The 17,981-nt window shown below is 55.2% G+C and overlaps 1 protein-coding gene across 4 annotated transcripts in view; it reads left to right on the forward strand.

The window, feature by feature from the left end:
* Positions 1–17,981, forward strand: part of ATP9B (ATPase phospholipid transporting 9B) — a 102,076-nt gene that overhangs the window by 36,617 nt on the left and 47,478 nt on the right. For 3 of the 4 annotated variants that reach the window (XM_078613858.1, XM_078613861.1, XM_078613862.1), the window contains 6 exons: positions 2,213–2,271; positions 3,706–3,757; positions 14,244–14,338; positions 15,047–15,127; positions 16,224–16,341; positions 16,840–16,916. In XM_078613858.1, coding sequence (XP_078469984.1) covers positions 2,213–2,271; positions 3,706–3,757; positions 14,244–14,338; positions 15,047–15,127; positions 16,224–16,341; positions 16,840–16,916 — 482 coding nt within the window. The remainder of the gene's footprint in view (positions 1–2,212; positions 2,272–3,705; positions 3,758–14,243; positions 14,339–15,046; positions 15,128–16,223; positions 16,342–16,839; positions 16,917–17,981) is intronic. The other variant, XM_078613860.1, reaches the window with a different exon arrangement.

A 17,981-nucleotide genomic window follows, 5' to 3' on the forward strand; every position in this document is an offset into this window, starting at 1 on the left:
CCCCTAGGCTCCCAGGTTCCCCAGCCCCTAGGCTCCCAGGTTCCTCAGCCCCTAGGCTCCCAGGTTCCCCAGCCCCTAGGCTCCCAGGTTCCCCAGCCCCTAGGCTCCCAGGTTCCCCAGCCCCTAGGCTCCCAGGTTCCTCAGCCCCTAGGCTCCCAGGTTCCCCAGCCCCTAGGCTCCCAGGTTCCTCAGCCCCTAGGCTCCCAGGTTCCTCAGCTCCTAGGCTCCCAGGTTCCTCAGCCCCTAGGCTCCCAGGTTCCCCAGCCCCTAGCCTCCCAGGTTCCTCAGCCCCTAGGCTCCCATGTTCCCCAGCCCCTAGCCTCCCAGGTTCCTCAGCCCCTAGGCTCCCAGCCCAAACGGTGGACCAGGCCCTCGTGTGTCACCACCAATGGCTACACTGAAGCCGTGGTCCACACATTGGACATTTGCTCGATTCAACTCTGATTTTAGCTTTACAATCTCAGCATTAAAGCACTGTAGATGTAATCGGGAAGAGGAGGAGGTCAAGATGGGTGGGACACGGGTGCGGAGTGGAGGCGGAGGGCAGGTGACCGAGACTGGTATTGGAGAGGCACTCAGAGGGCAGAGACCTCAAGTCAGATGGTGGGAAACTCAAAGGGCGGACTTCAAGAGGTCAAATATCGAGTGTGCAACAACTGGCAGGATCTGGCAGAAGTAAGGAAGCGAGCTATGTTTATGTGTGCTGGAATTACTGGTAACGGACCTGATGGCCTCATCAACTTTTGACCTATGCGGCAGAACGACACAGCTAGGCATCGTTGTTGTGGTCGTGGAAAGAGGTCCGTTGAATCATCATTGTCATCGTCATCCTTTCATTAGTAAATATTTACTCATGCAGCCTTGTCTCAAAGCACACTCAGTTTGTACAGCAGCAGTACTAATCTTAATCAAGGGAAACACATCAGCCAAGAAGCCAATTAATTAAACCACTTTGCATTTAAAATTAATAAGAATGCCGAGCTACCAACAGATTTGTTATTAAAAGAATATGACCTCTATCTTAGATAAACCAACATCACTTTTTAATTAGCTGCATTTTACACGTGCGTAATATACAGCCTAACAATCATGCCATTTTAAGCCGCTCTTTACATCAGACTCGCGGTGTGTGGACGGTCGCTATTCATTGATTGCGCTCGTCTGTGTGCATCTATGTGACGTAGCCGTGTGTTCGGAGCCTACGGAAAGGTTGTTGGGGATTGTGGTTGTTTACGTAGAAGATGCACAGACGATGTCATTTCCTCTCCTCGAGTTTTCGTTCATGCGAGAGGCCACGTGCTGTCCAGCCGGAACCACGTGACTCGCCCTGTCAAGCACGGGGCCCACACGTGTCAGAATTTCAATGTTTGTTTTGGACTTGAGGAATCTGATGAGCTGTGAAGCTCTTTTTTTCACAGATGTCCAGTCGGTCCAGTCGTGTCATTTCTCACCGGGCCAGGATCGCGGATGTGTTTCGTCATCCACTTCACACGCACAGCCTCTTTTATCAATCCACTGCTGGATGAGGGGTCTCCCCGTGCCGTGCAGGTTGCGGGTTGTTAATTGACTGTGCTTCATCACGCTGTTCAGTGCGGGAATGGTGAAAGCAGGGAGCGTAGAAGTACAGTCAAGCAATGGTTGTTGTCACACTGCCCTCTGCTGCCCACCACGTTCGTGCCTGCATCCTCCGAGAGCCTGCTTGCGTGTGGTGGTCTCCCAAAGTCAGCAGTGACATCCACTGACCTGGAGCTAAGCTCAGAAACGCACAGGGGCTCTACTGCGGTCGTCAGTGATCGCCTCGTGTGCGTGTGTGTGCGGAAGGATGGGAAACTTACGATAAGCTCATCACCCAGGGCCGTCGTTATAATCCTCACCTCGTAATCGGAAGGTCGCAAGCTCCAAATCTTCGTTTGGCAATCAATGGAGCCCATCGTCTCGTTCAGGTCAATGCAATAAGTGCCACAGTTGTGGGAAGTCACCAGTGGTCATCTAGTAGGGAGATGACTGGGCCGTTTCGTTTGAAGTGGGGAATTTTTTTCTTACCTCTCTCCTAGGGGCCCGCCTCTAGAAATGAGGGCCACCCCATTCCTCGTGTGAGCAGGGACAGGGGGTGGTCCTCTCGGCTTGGCCTGTCCGGCCGGGCCGGCGTGAGCCTGGCGAGCGGCCCCCCGAGCGGGGTGCGTGTTCTGATTGCGCTGTGCGTGCCCGGCAGGTGTGGCGAAGGTGAAGAGCTCAGACATTCAAGTGGGCGACCTCATCATCGTTGAGAAGGTGAGTGCTGTGCACACCTCTTCGCTCCCTGGTGCGAGTGAGCGGGCTTGTGGGTGGGTGGGCGAGCGGGCGAGTAGGCGAGCGAGCGGGCGGGCGAGCGAGTTCTCGCTGTGGAGAAACGGCGGTGGTGACGGCGCCAGCCACCGCCACGTGGCGTCCGTGTCGTTAAAACACGCGGCCTCCGTGTGCAAGCACCAAAAATCATTAAAATGAAAATAACTTCAAATGATCCCACTTAGGAGCTTTCAAAATTAATAAAAGGAATTCGGCTATAATTTGCACATCAAAATCCAATGATCTGTCTGCGACAAGAATGACATTTAATTTAGTGCGGTACAAGATTATTATTATTTATATTTTTTCATGCGCAGGAATTATCAGGCGCATGGATTATTGCCGCTTGCTTTAGGGGTTTCCTAACAGCTATTGACAAATGCCATCACACTCGCCGCAATTTGTAATAAACGTCCCCGCCGCGCTTATTTGTGATATTTCATGACCGCGACTCCGCTCTCCTAGCACAATTGTACCATCCTGCTTGATTACATTAATGTCTCTAATCGTCCTGACATTTTTTGACGTGAAGTGGATTACATTTGTTCGCTTTCATTGCGCGCGGTGAGCTGGCACTCCTGCTAACCGATTTGTGCAGCGCTAACTTTGTGGCCGACGCATTTTTTTTAAGTGATTTTCTTTCATTGAAGTTCACACACAACAATGTATGCTTCCCAAGTACTTTCCACACCGTGGTTTTCTAAATACTTTTACAAATGCCGCTGCAGTTGCGCTATATTTTACGCGCTACAGCTGCAGACATGAAGCACGGTTAAGATGATCTCTATCGTCATCATCATCGTCGTCGTCGTCACGATCTGGCAAAGTTTCACGTGGGAGTTCAGCACTAGTGGGTGTTCAGTCGCGGATGCCGCTTGTTTGCAGAGGTTCGTGGTTCGAACCCGGCAGGCCTCCCTGGTTGATACTGCGGGTGTGTTAACTGTAAAATCCTACGCGCCGTCTGCTTCACAGTGGACGTTAAAGATCCCACGATGTAATTCACAGTGACGAGGCCATTGTGTGTCCGCGGCACGGTCCAAATTAGAAAATTTCACTAAAATTTCTCAATTGGGGTTACGCACAGCAACATCGCCCCCTACCGTGAGACGGCTGCGTGGCACCTTCGTGTGACGGTCACATTGCGCCACAAGACTTATTCAGACGTGGTCTCAACATGGAAATGTGGAATTTCCACTACCAGCTCAGGCACAGCACACACGGGGTCGATGATTCGCGCGTTCGCCCACCGAGATGTCGCGGCCCGCTGGTGCTGAGGCCGCTGTGCTCGGCACGCCCGATTTGGTTCCGCCGCGCGCATCGTCCCGGCAGCGGCGAGCACAAGGCCTCACGTTGTTCCGTGGTTTTGCCTTTCCCGTTTAGAATCAGCGTGTTCCGGCAGACATGATCTTCTTGAGGACTTCAGAGAAATCGGGTAAGCGATGTTTGTTACCCTTAAACATTTTAGCACCCCATCTTTCTTCGTTGGCCACGTCTCGAAATGCAAACTACCAATCCGTGTAGAAACTGGTTAAACGTAAGGTTGATGGTGCCGATTCACCACAGGGTGAATCTCCAAACATATTGGGCAAAGAAAGTTTCGTGAAAAGTTGTGGAATTTCTGCGCGCAATTCATTGCATCTGACGAACAATCGTTCAATTGTATCTTAAACTCGCTGTTTCACTCTTTCGGCTGTATTGTCAGAGAGTGAACAGCGATTGATTGAGCCAATCGATCGCTGCGTCTGAGAGCTGGCGGTGGGTTCACCGATCGGGTATTTGTTGGGCGCTTCTTGTTTGAAGCCCGCTCGTTGCTCGACGCCGAATTGCGTCTCCGTCTCGCTCGCTCTCCGTTGTTCTAAGACCGACCTGCGCACGCGCCGCTTCCTCGGCTCTCGTGAGTGAACATCGTTCCCGCCGTCGCTCGCGCTCGTTACGTAACTCGCGACGCGCCGCCGGTTGATCTGCGGAGAGGAAAGGGCGCCGCCTGCCACTGCTATCGGTGGCCCGGCCGGGCCCGGCGGGAGCGTGTAGGTTCCTCCGCCGGTGGGCCCGTGGGCACCGTAGGGGCACGGCCGCTCCGCCGTAATTCCAGCCGGTGGCGGCGGCATGGGGGCTCTGCGTCCCATCACTTATTCACTCGTTTCCACGCTCGTTTAGGGCAAGCGGGGGTCCACAGCCGACGCTTGCGAGCGTTTAGATTATCGACGTGGCCAGTTCTCGGCGTTTACTCTGCATTCGTCTGATAATGACAAAACTGTTTCCGATCAGTGCATTCAATGTATCCTTAATTAGTCTTGAATGAATACCCAGCACAGTGTCATGAACTATTGGGCGCCACGCACGGCTGCAGCACAGTGAATGGCAAGCTGCCCCGCGCAGCAAGCAGCCGTGCACGGGAGCAGTGGAGGGCTCGTTACGCAAAACCAGGCCGCGTGGAGTGGTGCGAGTGTGATGCCGTGAGCCGGAGTCAGGGAGGGACGGAGGCAGAGTGGAGAAGGAGCGCGTGGCGAGCGCCGGTGCTGGCAGACTGCGCGTGCCCCCGTGGGCGTGCGCTGTGCCGCTAATCGCTTGTTCCTGCTCCGCTAATAAACTCAACGCTCCTCGAGCGCGGCGACTGAGTGAAACGCGGCGCGGCCCCCGCGCTGTGCAATCGGATAGCGGTGCACTTTACAATTTAATAACTCAGATACACTTTCACGGTATTAATCTTATGTAATGGCTACTCTGATGAAAAATTAATGCCGGTGTGAAATGTAGAAGTTTGACTTTTTTCTGCCGTTTGCTGGCATCCAGACACTCGGATATTGATTTGTTTTCAAGTGAACAATATCGTACACGAAGGGCCTTTAATTATGGAATTACACTGGGACGTGCGGCCTCCGTTCATTCGGCGGCTGGGCCCCACAGCCTTGTTAATGCAAATTTAATTAAGCAGAAAGCCTCTTTATTCTTCCTGGCAAAATCCTAATCTACTTACCAGAGTCGCGTCTTTCGCTGTTAACGTGCGGCCGCCGGCGAACGTTACTTTATTTGGGGGCCAGTCTGCCGGGGGGGGGGGGGGGGGGGTTTGCAGAAGAAGAGCAGACGATTCCTGAAGTCTGGGCGGCTGGGAGTGCCGGCACTCGCGTGCCAGTCCGGGTAGAGTTCACCAGCTCACGCGGCAGTGGGGTTCACCAGCTCACACGGGAGTGGGGTTCACCAGCTCACGCGACAGTGAGGTTCACCAGCTCACTCGGCAGTGGGGTTCACCAGCTCACACGGCAGTGGGGTTCACCAGCTCACGCGGCAGTGAGGTTCACCAGCTCACACGGCAGTGGGGTTCACCAGCTCACACGGCAGTGGGGTTCACCAGCTCACGCGGCAGTGAGGTTCACCAGCTCACACGGCAGTGGGGTTCACCAGCTCACACGGCAGTGGGGTTCACCAGCTCACACGGCAGTGGGGTTCACCAGCTCACACGGCAGTGGGGTTCACCAGCTCACACGGCAGTGGGGTTCACCAGCTCACACGACAGTGAGGTTCACCAGCTCACGACAGTGGGGTTCACCAGCTCACTCGGCAGTGGGGTTCACCAGCTCACACGGCAGTGGGGTTCATCGACGTCACGCTGTTAGGACCCTCCAGCGACGTCCTGGCCACGTGCGTAGGGAGAGTTGCCCGAGCGCCCATCTGCTGTCGAGCAGTACACGCTCAAGAGCCTGTGACACCGTTCACAGGGGTGGGCCACTGTGTGCCCAGCCTCAGTTCCATCATTGAACAATACGTTTATACGGTATACGTGTAAAATACTGCACTTGTCATTACATTTTTGCGATCACCCTAATCTGCTTTGCAAAATTAGAAATCACATCCCTCTGAGAGTCTTCCTGTTCAAATGAGCCGCAGGACAGTGCCTCATCTTTGTTGGTCGCCTTGAGACATCGATGAAAATTCCATATTATCATGGCAAAGGCTAGTTTCTTTTCTCTATGATTATCAACCACATGAGGGTGATGGACAGAGTTAGCCCTTGAACTCCTGGGTTCAACGAGCTTCACTCGGAAAAAATAAACTTCTGATTGGAATTGGAATCATAACCGGAGCACTCGTCGTTTGTACGGAAACTACGAGGGGGTGTTTTCACGGCAAGCTCAATTGTGACAAGCGGAATACAATTGCCGGCGGCGCAAGCATTTTTGCGCGATTGTTCATCTCGAGGAGACGTCTACAACCGTGAGCACCGGATTATAACCAACTAACCATGAATTAACGAGCTAACTATTTTACCAGGTAAGGCCCACTGAGCGACCAGGCCACAAATGATAGCCCATTTAAGTGGCTTATTGTGTGGAAATTTATGGCAGCCAAATGCTCTAAATGCCTATTTCTGAATGTGGAGGGAAAAACCTGAGGTCTCAGAGAAATATTCACGCAACCACGGGCAGAGAGACACCGCAAACTACAAATATACAGCAGAGAGACACCGGGGGTGGTAGTTAACCTCTCGCCACCGTGGCACCCAAGATCCCCCAGCTCACGGTCGGAGAGTTGAGATTTCAGATCCCAGTCGGGCTCGACACTCCTGAATCATTGCCAACGACACGGCGACACAAGGCGCAGGGAAGACAGGAAGAGACGTTTGCGAGCGCGCGCCGGTCCGCGTGTGCGTTGCCATGCGCGCGCCGGCCGGCGGCGTCGCGGCAAGAGGCCACCACGCTCGCGCCGGCAGCGGCGGGGCCGTGGCCCAGACGCCGGAACGCTCGCGCATTTATTATGGCCGACTCACAAAAGGCGCCGCCGCGTCTCTCGCCACTTTTGTGTGTCACTCGAGCGGCCGAAATTACTGTAACGATTGACGAGCCTCGGTGACGTCGCCGCGGCGCGCGCTGTCTCGCGAAACGCGTCCGCGAGCACAAAAGCGCCGCTCACTGATGGATGCGCTGGCCGCCGGCCTTCGTGTCATATCGCCGCCGCGCCGCGGCAATTCATTTAACCCGGTATCATCCCCGGCCGCCCGCCAGAGTCCCCCTCTCCGCCCTCCGCCAGCCCTCGCCCCACGGCCCTCCCACCAACTTTGAGCCGGCTGAAAAAAACCTGAAGCCCCCCTCCACCCCCCACCCTCGGTTGAGACACCGGTGCCAGTATTGTGTGTCGCGCGGGGCACAAAGGCGGCCCATCCTCTCAGACTACGCTCGTCAGATTGTCATCTCTCGTGCCGATAACAGCCGGGTGCGCCTTTCAGTACGAGAAGTGGGGAGCGTCGCGGAGAGCGCGTCGGCACGATCGCGTTACTTCGTATGCAAGTCTGATTGTCATAGAGCGCGGGCGGCTGACATTGACGGTGCCCACGGCTGGAATGACAGCGCGCGTAACGCAATATCTCGTGTAATGAGGCCTCCGTTCGAGGGCCGATTTTTTTTCTTTCTCTTTCTGTCTCGCGATCTCTTCAGCTGTTGCGGCACCCCCCCCCACCACGTCCCCTTCTCCCCCCCACCGCCTCTCTCTCGCGCTCGCTCGCGCGCGGTTCCCGCACCTTCAATCGGCGTTTCGTTATAAGTGGCGTAATTGAATTGTAAAATATGGCCATCATGAAGCGGTCGTTCTTCATCGTTTTTTTCTTTCATCCAGACGTCAATACGAGGTCATTCGTCTTGACCCCCCCCCCCCCGGGTTTGAAGACGCGGCTCGGAGAATTCACGCTGGCGTTCTTGACAATAACCGCATGTAAGATGCCATCAGGCTCATCGATCTCACGCGGCGCAACGAGCACGGGGCGCCCTCTTGTTTAACGGCTCTTGCGCTCCCGTGACGCCCGATGTCCGTCGCGGTGTTTACGTGGAGATGCTCCGCCCCGTGGCCGCGCACGTGAACGTCCCATTTCCCGCCCGTGTTTTTCACTGCGGTGGCGGTGCCCGTGCCAACTCGGTTATTTCTGCTTTGGATACAAACTTGAGGAAATCGTTGCACCGAGCGGCTTGTGCCACAGTCTTTGAATTGTACCCAAGTAAATATCACAATTAAAATTACTTGTTTTTTGCAAGATGGACCTAGGTTGCTTTGTTATCTAAGAACGGTAATCGAATACGATTGGAGATGATAAGATCGTTCCATCGCAACATACGAGCATCGTGCGGTGCCCGAGACCCCCCCCCCATCCCTGCCGTCATCCCTTCCGCTGCCTCCCGCACCCCGGGCTCCGTGCTCTTCGTCACAGAATTCACTGCAGTTGGCCACGTACAGAAACCACAACCACTGAAGTTACTTCACTACTCAGGTGGTACCAACCGGTGAAATACCCGGTTTGGGACCCGTGCACCGTGACCGTGGACTGAGGTGTTTACGAACGGATCGCAGCTTCTCAGCGATCGTGCGAAATCGACAGCGCGCGAGCGCCGCATGTGGCTCTCCGCACGCGGCTGTGAACCTGAACTTGAGCTTCTTTCCAAAAGCACATAATCGCCGGGCCTTCTAAAGAGCGCCCCAGACCCTGCACACGACGATCAGGCCGCACGCGCTCACGTGCCACTAGCACCTCCGCAGTACGCGGTACCGTTCTCCTGAACACGGTGCCATCGTGTGTGGGGGTATGCGGTGGCGTAGTGGTTAGCGCACCGCACTGTGAAATCCGAGTCCTGAGTTGTATTCCTGGCCACGGCTAACATCAGTGGTGAGTGATAGCTGGACCGGTCATGGCCCCCCTTCACTAAGCCGCGTTCACCAACGTGGTGCAATATGGTTAAACAACCCCCGTGACTGACGTGGCCCGGGCAGGCCTCTCACCTAGCACTGGATTGACTCGAGGATGAAACTGATGATTATTATTAACACTGCCATTGTAATTCCAAAGGAGAGCAATACTCGTGCAGAGATTACCTCCCATCTGTGTCTGCCTCGAACTCGCGACTCTAGCCCAGGTCTCGATTTGGCCGTCTGGCACGGCACGCAACGCAAACACGAATAGCAATGATTTATTTATTTGATTGCCCTGAGAAACCTGATGGAGTGTCAAGATCGAGTATCGGGACGCGCGCGACACCTTCACCGCTGTCTCAAACTCGACAGTGACGAGGCTGACGAGCGTCTTACAAATGTGGCAATTGCCACGGCGGGCAGAGGAGAAGCTAAACTTTCCTCGAGAGGAGCGAATGTTCATTTGGCGATACTGAGCCCTGCCATGGTAATGTGGCATTTGACACTCCAGGCTACCGTGGAGTTGAGCACGGTAGCCAATCGGCACTAGAAGTGACTCGCTCTCCCTGCGAGCTGCCAGGAGTGACCGAGGCCACAGCTTGCCTCGCCGCAGCCTCGACAGCGGGGCCCTCGAAACACCGGGAGCCGCGTTCCGGGGACGGTGCGGTGTCAGATTTAGCCACGGCCTGGTGGACTTTGTGCGGTCACTGGTAACCGGGCCGAGCCTGTCAAAGCCCCCTTCCCCCTGAGAACCCGGTGTTATTTTGCGCCGTTACCTGGATGCGAATCCAGTTGGCTCGGCCCTCTGATGCGGCGCTCCGCATCGCAACGATGCCGTGCTGGCAAGCGCGCGCACCGGATGCGATTACCGCGGCGCCTGTTGCAGTGGCGCGTTATGAAATGCACGTGCCGTAACGTCGCCGTTGATCAAGAGCTGCGGCACTCTCAATGTTGCCTCCTGCAAGGAGGTGGGGGGGGGGGGGGGGCGCCTGACCCAGCGGGACCCCTGCGGCTGAACCCAACACCGGGGCCGCGCACCCCGTCTCTCCCATTCATCTGCTTCTTTAAAAATGCAAAGCAAAAACAAAATAAATCTTTGAGCGCACAAAGGGAACCCGTTGCTTGAAGAGTCACGCGCCTCTGCCAAGTGAACTCGCTCCGCTGCGAGGCCAGGATTAATTTTGTTTGAATTGCGTGTCAGACAGATTGCACGTTATGATGGTTGAGCGAATGGAGTGTGTGGAATTGGAGCAATGTGTGTTTGAGGTTTTTTTTCCCTCCAATATACATTTTGGCACCGTTAATATTTTACTTGCACCTCGGGGGGCCTTGCTGTAGATGAGGTTTTACCGTTACGTTGGACGTAGCCCAGCTCCGAGAGATAAAGCGGTCGGAGCGTATCAGCCGACTGACACGCGCCGCACTGGACGAGATGTAGCGGACGAGAGCGGGGGCTTGTGGATGTATGGATGTTGAACGCCTTTCGCATCGCGCGTAGCCAACCGTGATAATCGGAGGTGCGGTGAAGTCGGCCTCGGTGTCATCACCTTCCCCACGCGCTGCGCCGCTGCAGACGCCGCCGAGCCAGGGAGCGGCACGCTGTTTACTGCTCTTGGTTGTTGACGTTTCGGACGGAGCCATGACCCGAACACACATTGACCCCGATGTTGTTAATGTGGCTATCACTCATTCCCCATCCATTCAATCCGTTCATCATCTTTCATAGTCGTCAGTTTCGCTTTCACCGAATTCACGCATCGCAGATTTGCCCCATCGCTTCCTCTCACCTGTTTTATTCACCTCGTATCTATCCTTACATTCATATGTGCCGTTCGTAATTCTCCGTAAAGCACCGAGGTTGAGGCGCTATATAAATTACGTGAAGATAAGATGATAATAATAATTTCAACTCCATAACGTGCCACCGCACCTCAGTATTCGCTCGCTGTCAAAGAGAGAGAATAACTCGGGGGGCCAGAGACAAGCCAGAAGGCAGCCATGTGTTCAGCTCAAGGTCTGCATTCCTCTATATACGAAGTTGTTATCGACAGGTTAATTAATGTTGACTTGCGTGAGTAAAACGGGCACAATCGGAGAAAATCTACACATGCAAGGGGGAAACGCGCTATCCCACACAGACAGAACATGTGGAATCCACGTTTTTGCTGTTCTGCCTTGGAGCGAGCCAGGGTAGAGTCACGTTGTAGCAGGGTCTTTAACGTTCCGCTTTGAGCGGAGAGCACGCTTCGGCATTGTGCGCAGAGCATCGTCCATGTGGGCCGTGGCTCGAATTCAACGGCGAGGTGGGGGGGGGTATTCTGAGTGGGAGCAAATCTGAATGTGGGGGCGGGGGGGGAGTGGGGCATGAGGCTCTCGAGCAGCTGCACGAACATGAAGTCATTTGAAGCCGCGGCAGAAGTCCCCATGTCTCGACCACCTTCCGTGAACATCGCGCCTCTTTCACTCGCGGCTTGCCGAGAAAGGCGTCGAGACGCGTAAGCCCGTGGCTAGACGGCGGCGCCAGGCCCTGTTGGCGCGGGTGCCCTTTCATCCTTCTCCCCCCGCCGCCCCGAACCTCGTCACGCCCCCTCCCTGCGCCACCTGTGAGCTACCGCGCGCCCCGTCCCGGGACCGCGATGATGACGCCTCCTCCTCCTCCTCCCCGCCGCTCTCGCGCCGTCGCCGTCGCAACCGTAGCCAGAAGCCTGCTTCGTGCGTCCGGCACCACTGTGAAACTAAACGATGCTCATTTGACCACGCAAGGCCCACTGAGCTCTGCAGCTCTTTTCCACAAGCGACCTGGCCCCAAATGATGGCTCAACGAAGTGGCTTATCACGTGGAAATGTATAGCAGCCACATACTCTAAATGCACGTCGATTCTAAATGTGGAGGGAAAATACCGGTGGACCTGGAGAAAAATCCACGCGACCATGGAGAGAGAGACATGCCAACTCTACATAGACAGCAGGCGTCAGGGTCGGGATTGAACCCACGACCTCCTGCATACCAGGCGAGGTAGTTAACATCTCCTCGCCATCGCGGCACCCAAGAGCCCCAGCTCGATTCTCCTGAATCATTCCCCCCGTGCCTGTGCACGTACAGTGCTGTTGTCAGCCCACTGCTGGATGGTAGCTCCCCGCTCCGTGCTGGGGGTAATTTGACCATACTTCACCACGCCGGGGTCAGTGTGAGTTGGTGAAGGTGGAGGAGAGCCTAGACGTGGTTCAACAATAGATTACGGTACGCTTCAACGATGTATTTTACTGCACTGCCGTCTGCTGGCCACAGCATAGCCGCGTAGCAGCCCCCCGTGACAGCCTGGCGTGCATCTTTGGTAAGTTCTTCAATCACTTGAACTTCCGGGTCATAGCATTGGTCGCTAATAAAGGGTAAATCCCCGTCAGGCGGTTAACTCGTCTCTTCACTCGGGCTGAATAAGATTATTACCACGGTGTGAGAAGTCCACAGTGGTTATTGGATTGCGAGTCGGGTTTGCCACCTGTCCCGGGTCTGACCAGAACAATGCGGGAATTGGCATCTGTGTTCGGGTGGCAGAGATTGATTTGTGCCGAGATCTGGTACCAGGGGTGCCAGCATTGATTGCTGTGTTGGATTTCATGACATAGTCCTGCACAGTGTTGTTGATGGTAGACCTGCGCTGACGAAAAGATATGTCCGGGTGTTGTTCAGGGTTGTTTTTTTATTATGGGTGATTTGCTTACCAATCCTTCACCTTGCACTCGTATCTTTTTTTATGCATTGTCGTAAATTTCTGATCCGCCCCTAATGGACATCTGCGAAAGAGAGCTTCATAGCTCATCGGATTCTTCCAGGATAAATAACGATTCTGTTTCTGGGTCAGCCCCACTTCTCACTTGAGATCGGGAGACATTTTGACTTCCCTGTTTAGCAATGCCGCGCTAAAACTCGAGCTGCAGAAGACTCTGGGTGCTTGAAGCGTGACTCGCCGTCCCCGTGGGCGAGACTTGCGGCGGGGCCCGTGGCTCGCACGGCCCCCTGGGAGCTGGGCCCCGCATCGCAGCCGCTCGGGAACGAGCCTCGCCCCCAGCACCAGGGCCCCTGTGGGGACACCGCGGAATACCCGCGAGGCGAGGCCAGGGCCACTCGCGGACCCGTGCACTCGCCCGCGGTGCCTAGAGCCGCCAAGGTTCCTACGCAATGGGTCGTGCCGCAGTGTGGAGTGCGGAAGGTAGCAGGATGTTGACTACCTCGCCTGGTATGAAGGAGGTAGTGGGTTCGATGCCAACCCTGACGCCTGCCGCTGTATATTTGAGTTTGCGTGTTCCCCCCGTGGTCGCGTGGATTTTTCTCCGGGTCCTCCGGTTTTTCCCTCCACATTTAGAAACGTGCGTTTAGAGCATCTGGCTGCTATAAATCTGCACATGTTAAGCCGTTTCATTGGGCTATCATTTGTGGCCGGGTCGCTTCTGAAAAAGAGCTACGTAGCTCAGTGGGCCTTACCTGGTAAAATAAAAAATAGTTTCATTTTTAAATAGTTTAACAATCGTTGTATGTACATATGTGTGTATGTTGAACTTCTTTCGTATCGTACGTATCCAACCGTGCTAATCATAGTTGTGGAGAAAAAACTGTTGGTAATGCCGCGGCGTTGGTAGCAGGGCTATAATGTGCTGATTCAATCCGAGCAACATTGAACCTGAGGCACAGTTCCCACGTTACTTTTAATTATTTTCCTTATTTGAACATGTACACGTGTGTTTGTTTTATTTATCCTGTTTGGAACGTTCTGCTTTCATTGTGTGGTTAAACCCATTTCTCTTTGACTAAGAGGCTCCTGAAGCGGTGATATCGTGGTGATTTCATAAATTCGTGGTTGTCATCCAGCCGGCCATCCTGGTTTTAATTTGTGTATTAACTGTTGAATGCTTCACAGTGGACGTTAGGCATCTCCTGACGTCTTTCGAAAAAGTAGGCCATTGTGCGGCGGGCCTCACGGTCCACATCTTCCAATTACAAAAAAAACGACAGTGAAAATAACTGAATTGAGATGACACACAGCAACACTCCCCCCTTACTGTCAAACTACCCCAGACTACGTCTGGGAAACTCGGCAGCGCCTTCCTTGGTGATTGCCCCGCACTGTCAGGACGACCGCGTGAATCCCGAGCACCGCTGCACAATCGAATCAATGAGTTCATCTCGGTGCGAAACTTTGAGCGCAGTGGGATGATAGAGTGGCTGACTCGTGCCTCCGTGATGCTGGCAGGGTCTTGCTTCATCCGCACGGATCAGCTGGATGGGGAGACGGACTGGAAGCTGAAGCTGGGCGTGACGTGCACGCAGCGCCTCCCAGCAGTGGCGGTAGGCCCGTCCTGCGAGTCTTCGCCCCCCCCAACCACCCCCAACCCCCATCTACCCACTCCCCCGCACGTCCTGCCGATCGCCAGCACATGCCCACGCTCCGTGCCGCCCTTCCCACCGGACACGCTCGGGGCTGAGCCGACCCCGTCCTCCCGTCCTAACAAACGCAATCTCGCTCGCTTGGCCGTGGCCCGCCGCTGGTCGAGTTGAACTTCCATTTCCCCGTGTCGTCTCTTCCGCTGGGATGGGCTCGCGCTCCCCATGCGGGTCCGTGGCCGTTGAATGCTGCCCGGGCTCCCGTGGGCATTCCTTCAGCTGTTATGCCTCTTAATGTGAAGCAACGGAGAGAACCTGCAGGGAGAATTGGCGCTCCCTTGGCACAGAATAATCCACTGGTGGGCTTAGAACTATTATTATTACTACTTTGAAAAGTTTTCGAGTTTATATCGATTCTTATGGACACGTGTAGCCCTTGTGCTCCAAGTTGAATTCATAAACACTGCTGCATAAATGATTAAGTTTGCATTGAAATACACTTTTTTCTTTAAGATATGGAAAACATATGCACCGCTTACCGTATTCCTTCAGCATCTGACATGAGTAGAGATTGTGCAGAGGCTCTTGTGTCAGGGGGACGCGGTAAATCCGTGTTGTGCAGCGCCGCTGCTGCTGATGCCGTGGTTTTCCGCTGCCGCTGCTGCTATCCAGGACTTGGTGACGATCAGCGCGCACGTGTACGCGGAGAAGCCTCAGCTGGACATCCACAGCTTCACGGGGACCTTCACGCGGGTGAGTCCCGCGATGCCAAGATCGTAGTCGTTATCGTAAAAAAACAACGATTGGTTGCTGACTGAGCGCTGCCCTCCGTTACACCGAGGTGGTCTAGGAGCGCGCACAAACATTTGAGACGGCGCTCCCAGCAGCAGCTGTCCCTTGTGTGACACGGCGTGACCCGGCACCCCGGCCTGCTCGTGGGCGTTAGTCTCCCAATGGCGAGCGATGATTGCTGCTGCATGTGTAATCCCCGTTGAGTAATTTGCGAGTACGGTTTTTTTTTTCAATTTGGACCGTGACGCCGGCATACAGAATCAGAATGAGGAATCCGATGAGCTATAAAGCACTTTTTCACAGATGTCCAGTCGGGGCACTGGGGCAGAACGTTACAACAACAAATGACACGAAATAAACGGCCTACTCATGCAGATTGCGTCACGAGATGTTTAACGTCCGCTGCGAAGCGGACGGCGTGGAGTAGTTGGCGGTTATTACACCGCAGTATTTGCCCCGGGTGGCCCACCGGATTCGAACCGCGAACCTCTGCAACGAGCGACGACGAACACAACACCGCCTCTTCAGCAACGTCACCCTCCCCCCCCCCGACTGAACACGAGTCACCGGTTGGGGCGTGACGCTGATTCTTAGATTTATAATGAAACGATTATACCCTTGGTGCATTGATTGCTGAATGCATGTTACAGTCACCGTCTACAATCCGTACGCGTGTATTTGGTCTTTGTACCTCCACGGCGTCTTCGCAGGTTCACGCCGCCATCCATGTTGCTATGCGCTCCTCGTGCACCAAAATTAAAACGCGATAATTTGTCCTCGAGTCGAATCTTGTCGCTCGATCGTTATCGTCCATCAAACCGCAGAGGAGTAAATCACCGCATTTCTCGTGCTTGTTCTAGGGGGGTCAATCCCAGCGCCGGGGAGACAAATCCGGCTGGGTGGGGGGAATGGGGAGGGGGATGGGGGATGGGGGCGAGAGAGGGTGGCGGGGGCGGTGTCATACCGGCCGCACCGATACCTCGCGACATGGCCGGCCTCTGAATGAGCACGGGGTTTTGCCCCCCGCGCGGCCTCCGCTGTGTGTGCGCGAGTGCAGGAGGACGTGAACCCTGCTGTGTGTGTGTGTGCGCGAGTGCAGGAGGACGTGAACCCCACCATATCCGAGAGCCTGAGCATCGAGAACACGCTGTGGGCCAGCACCGTCGTGGCGTCGGGTGCGTGGATGCGGCACTCTGCTCGCACCTGTTTAGTGACCGTCCGCGTACCCATGCCGGGTTCCTTGGGTTTGCCGACGTCTCCCTGGGAGTCCGGATCACCGACATGCACTAAGCTAGGCGTTTTACTTTGTTTCGTATCACTCTACAAACGGCAGAGCCACAGGCCACGTGTGGTTTGGCCTGCAAAGTGACACGCTTTTCACCTGATGTCCTTCAAGGGTCAATCTGTTTTGTTCTATATGGACCACACGCCAACTCTTTAACACAGTAATCGTGCTCACTCTGATAATGCAGAAGCACAAATAACAAACAGTTTAAAGCCTTCGCCAATAACAATAATGCTTAAAAGTAAAATGTATTATAGACGAGGTTTCGGGCAACGGCCCTTCTCCACAGCACATAGATCTACTTGCCGTGCATTGCATAATGATGACGACGAGAGTGAGAGTGCGAGAGAGTAAAGAGGCGTCGCCGCGTGTGTGCCCCGGGCTGCAGGGACGGTGGTGGGCGTCGTCATCTACACCGGCAAGGAGACACGCAGCGTCATGAACACCTCGCACCCCAAGAACAAGGTGAGGGCCCATGGGGCCGCTCGCCCCTCTCTGCTCACCACTCTCAGCTCACCACTCTCCGCTCACCACTCTCAGTTCACCCCTCTCTGCTCACCACTCTCAGCTCACCACTCTCAGCTCGCTCCTCTCCGCTCACCACTCTCCGCTCACCACTCTCAGCTCACCCCTCTCTGCTCACCCCTCTCAGCTCACCACTCTCCGCTCACCACTCTCAGCTCACCACTCTCCGCTCACCACTCTCCGCTCACCACTCTCAGCTCACCCCTCTCAGCTCACCACTCTCCGCTCACCACTCTCAGCTCACCACTCTCAGCTCACCCCTCTCTGCTCACCCCTCTCAGCTCACCCCTCTCAGCTCACCACTCTCCGCTCACCACTCTCAGCTCACCCCTCTCAGCTCACCACTCTCCGCTCACCACTCTCAGCTCACCCCTCTCAGCTCACCCCTCTCTGCTCACCACTCTCCGCTCACCCCTCTCCGCTTGCCACTCTCAGCTCACCACTCTCCGCTCACCACTCTCAGCTCACCCCTCTCAGCTCACCCCTCTCAGCTCACCACTCTCCGCTCACCACTCTCAGCTCACCCCTCTCAGCTCACCACTCTCAGCTCACCCCTCTCAGCTCACCACTCTCCGCTCACCACTCTCAGCTCACCCCTCTCAGCTCACCCCTCTCAGCTCACCACTCTCCGCTCACCACTCTCAGCTCACCCCTCTCAGCTCACCCCTCTCAGCTCACCACTCTCCGCTCACCACTCTCAGCTCACCCCTCTCCGCTCACCACTCTCCGCTCGCCACTCTCAGCTCACCACTCTCCGCTCACCACTCTCAGCTCACCCCTCTCCGCTCACCACTCTCAGCTCACCACTCTCAGCTCACCCCTCTCTGCTCACCCCTCTCAGCTCACCACTCTCCGCTCACCACTCTCAGCTCACCACTCTCCGCTCACCACTCTCAGCTCACCACTCTCAGCTCACCCCTCTCAGCTCACCACTCTCCGCTCACCACTCTCAGCTCACCACTCTCAGCTCACCCCTCTCTGCTCACCCCTCTCAGCTCACCCCTC

This window comes from Lampetra planeri, chromosome 42, assembly GCF_965212315.1.
Source record: "Lampetra planeri chromosome 42, kcLamPlan1.2.h2, whole genome shotgun sequence".
Classification (NCBI taxonomy): Eukaryota; Metazoa; Chordata; class Hyperoartia; order Petromyzontiformes; family Petromyzontidae; genus Lampetra; species Lampetra planeri.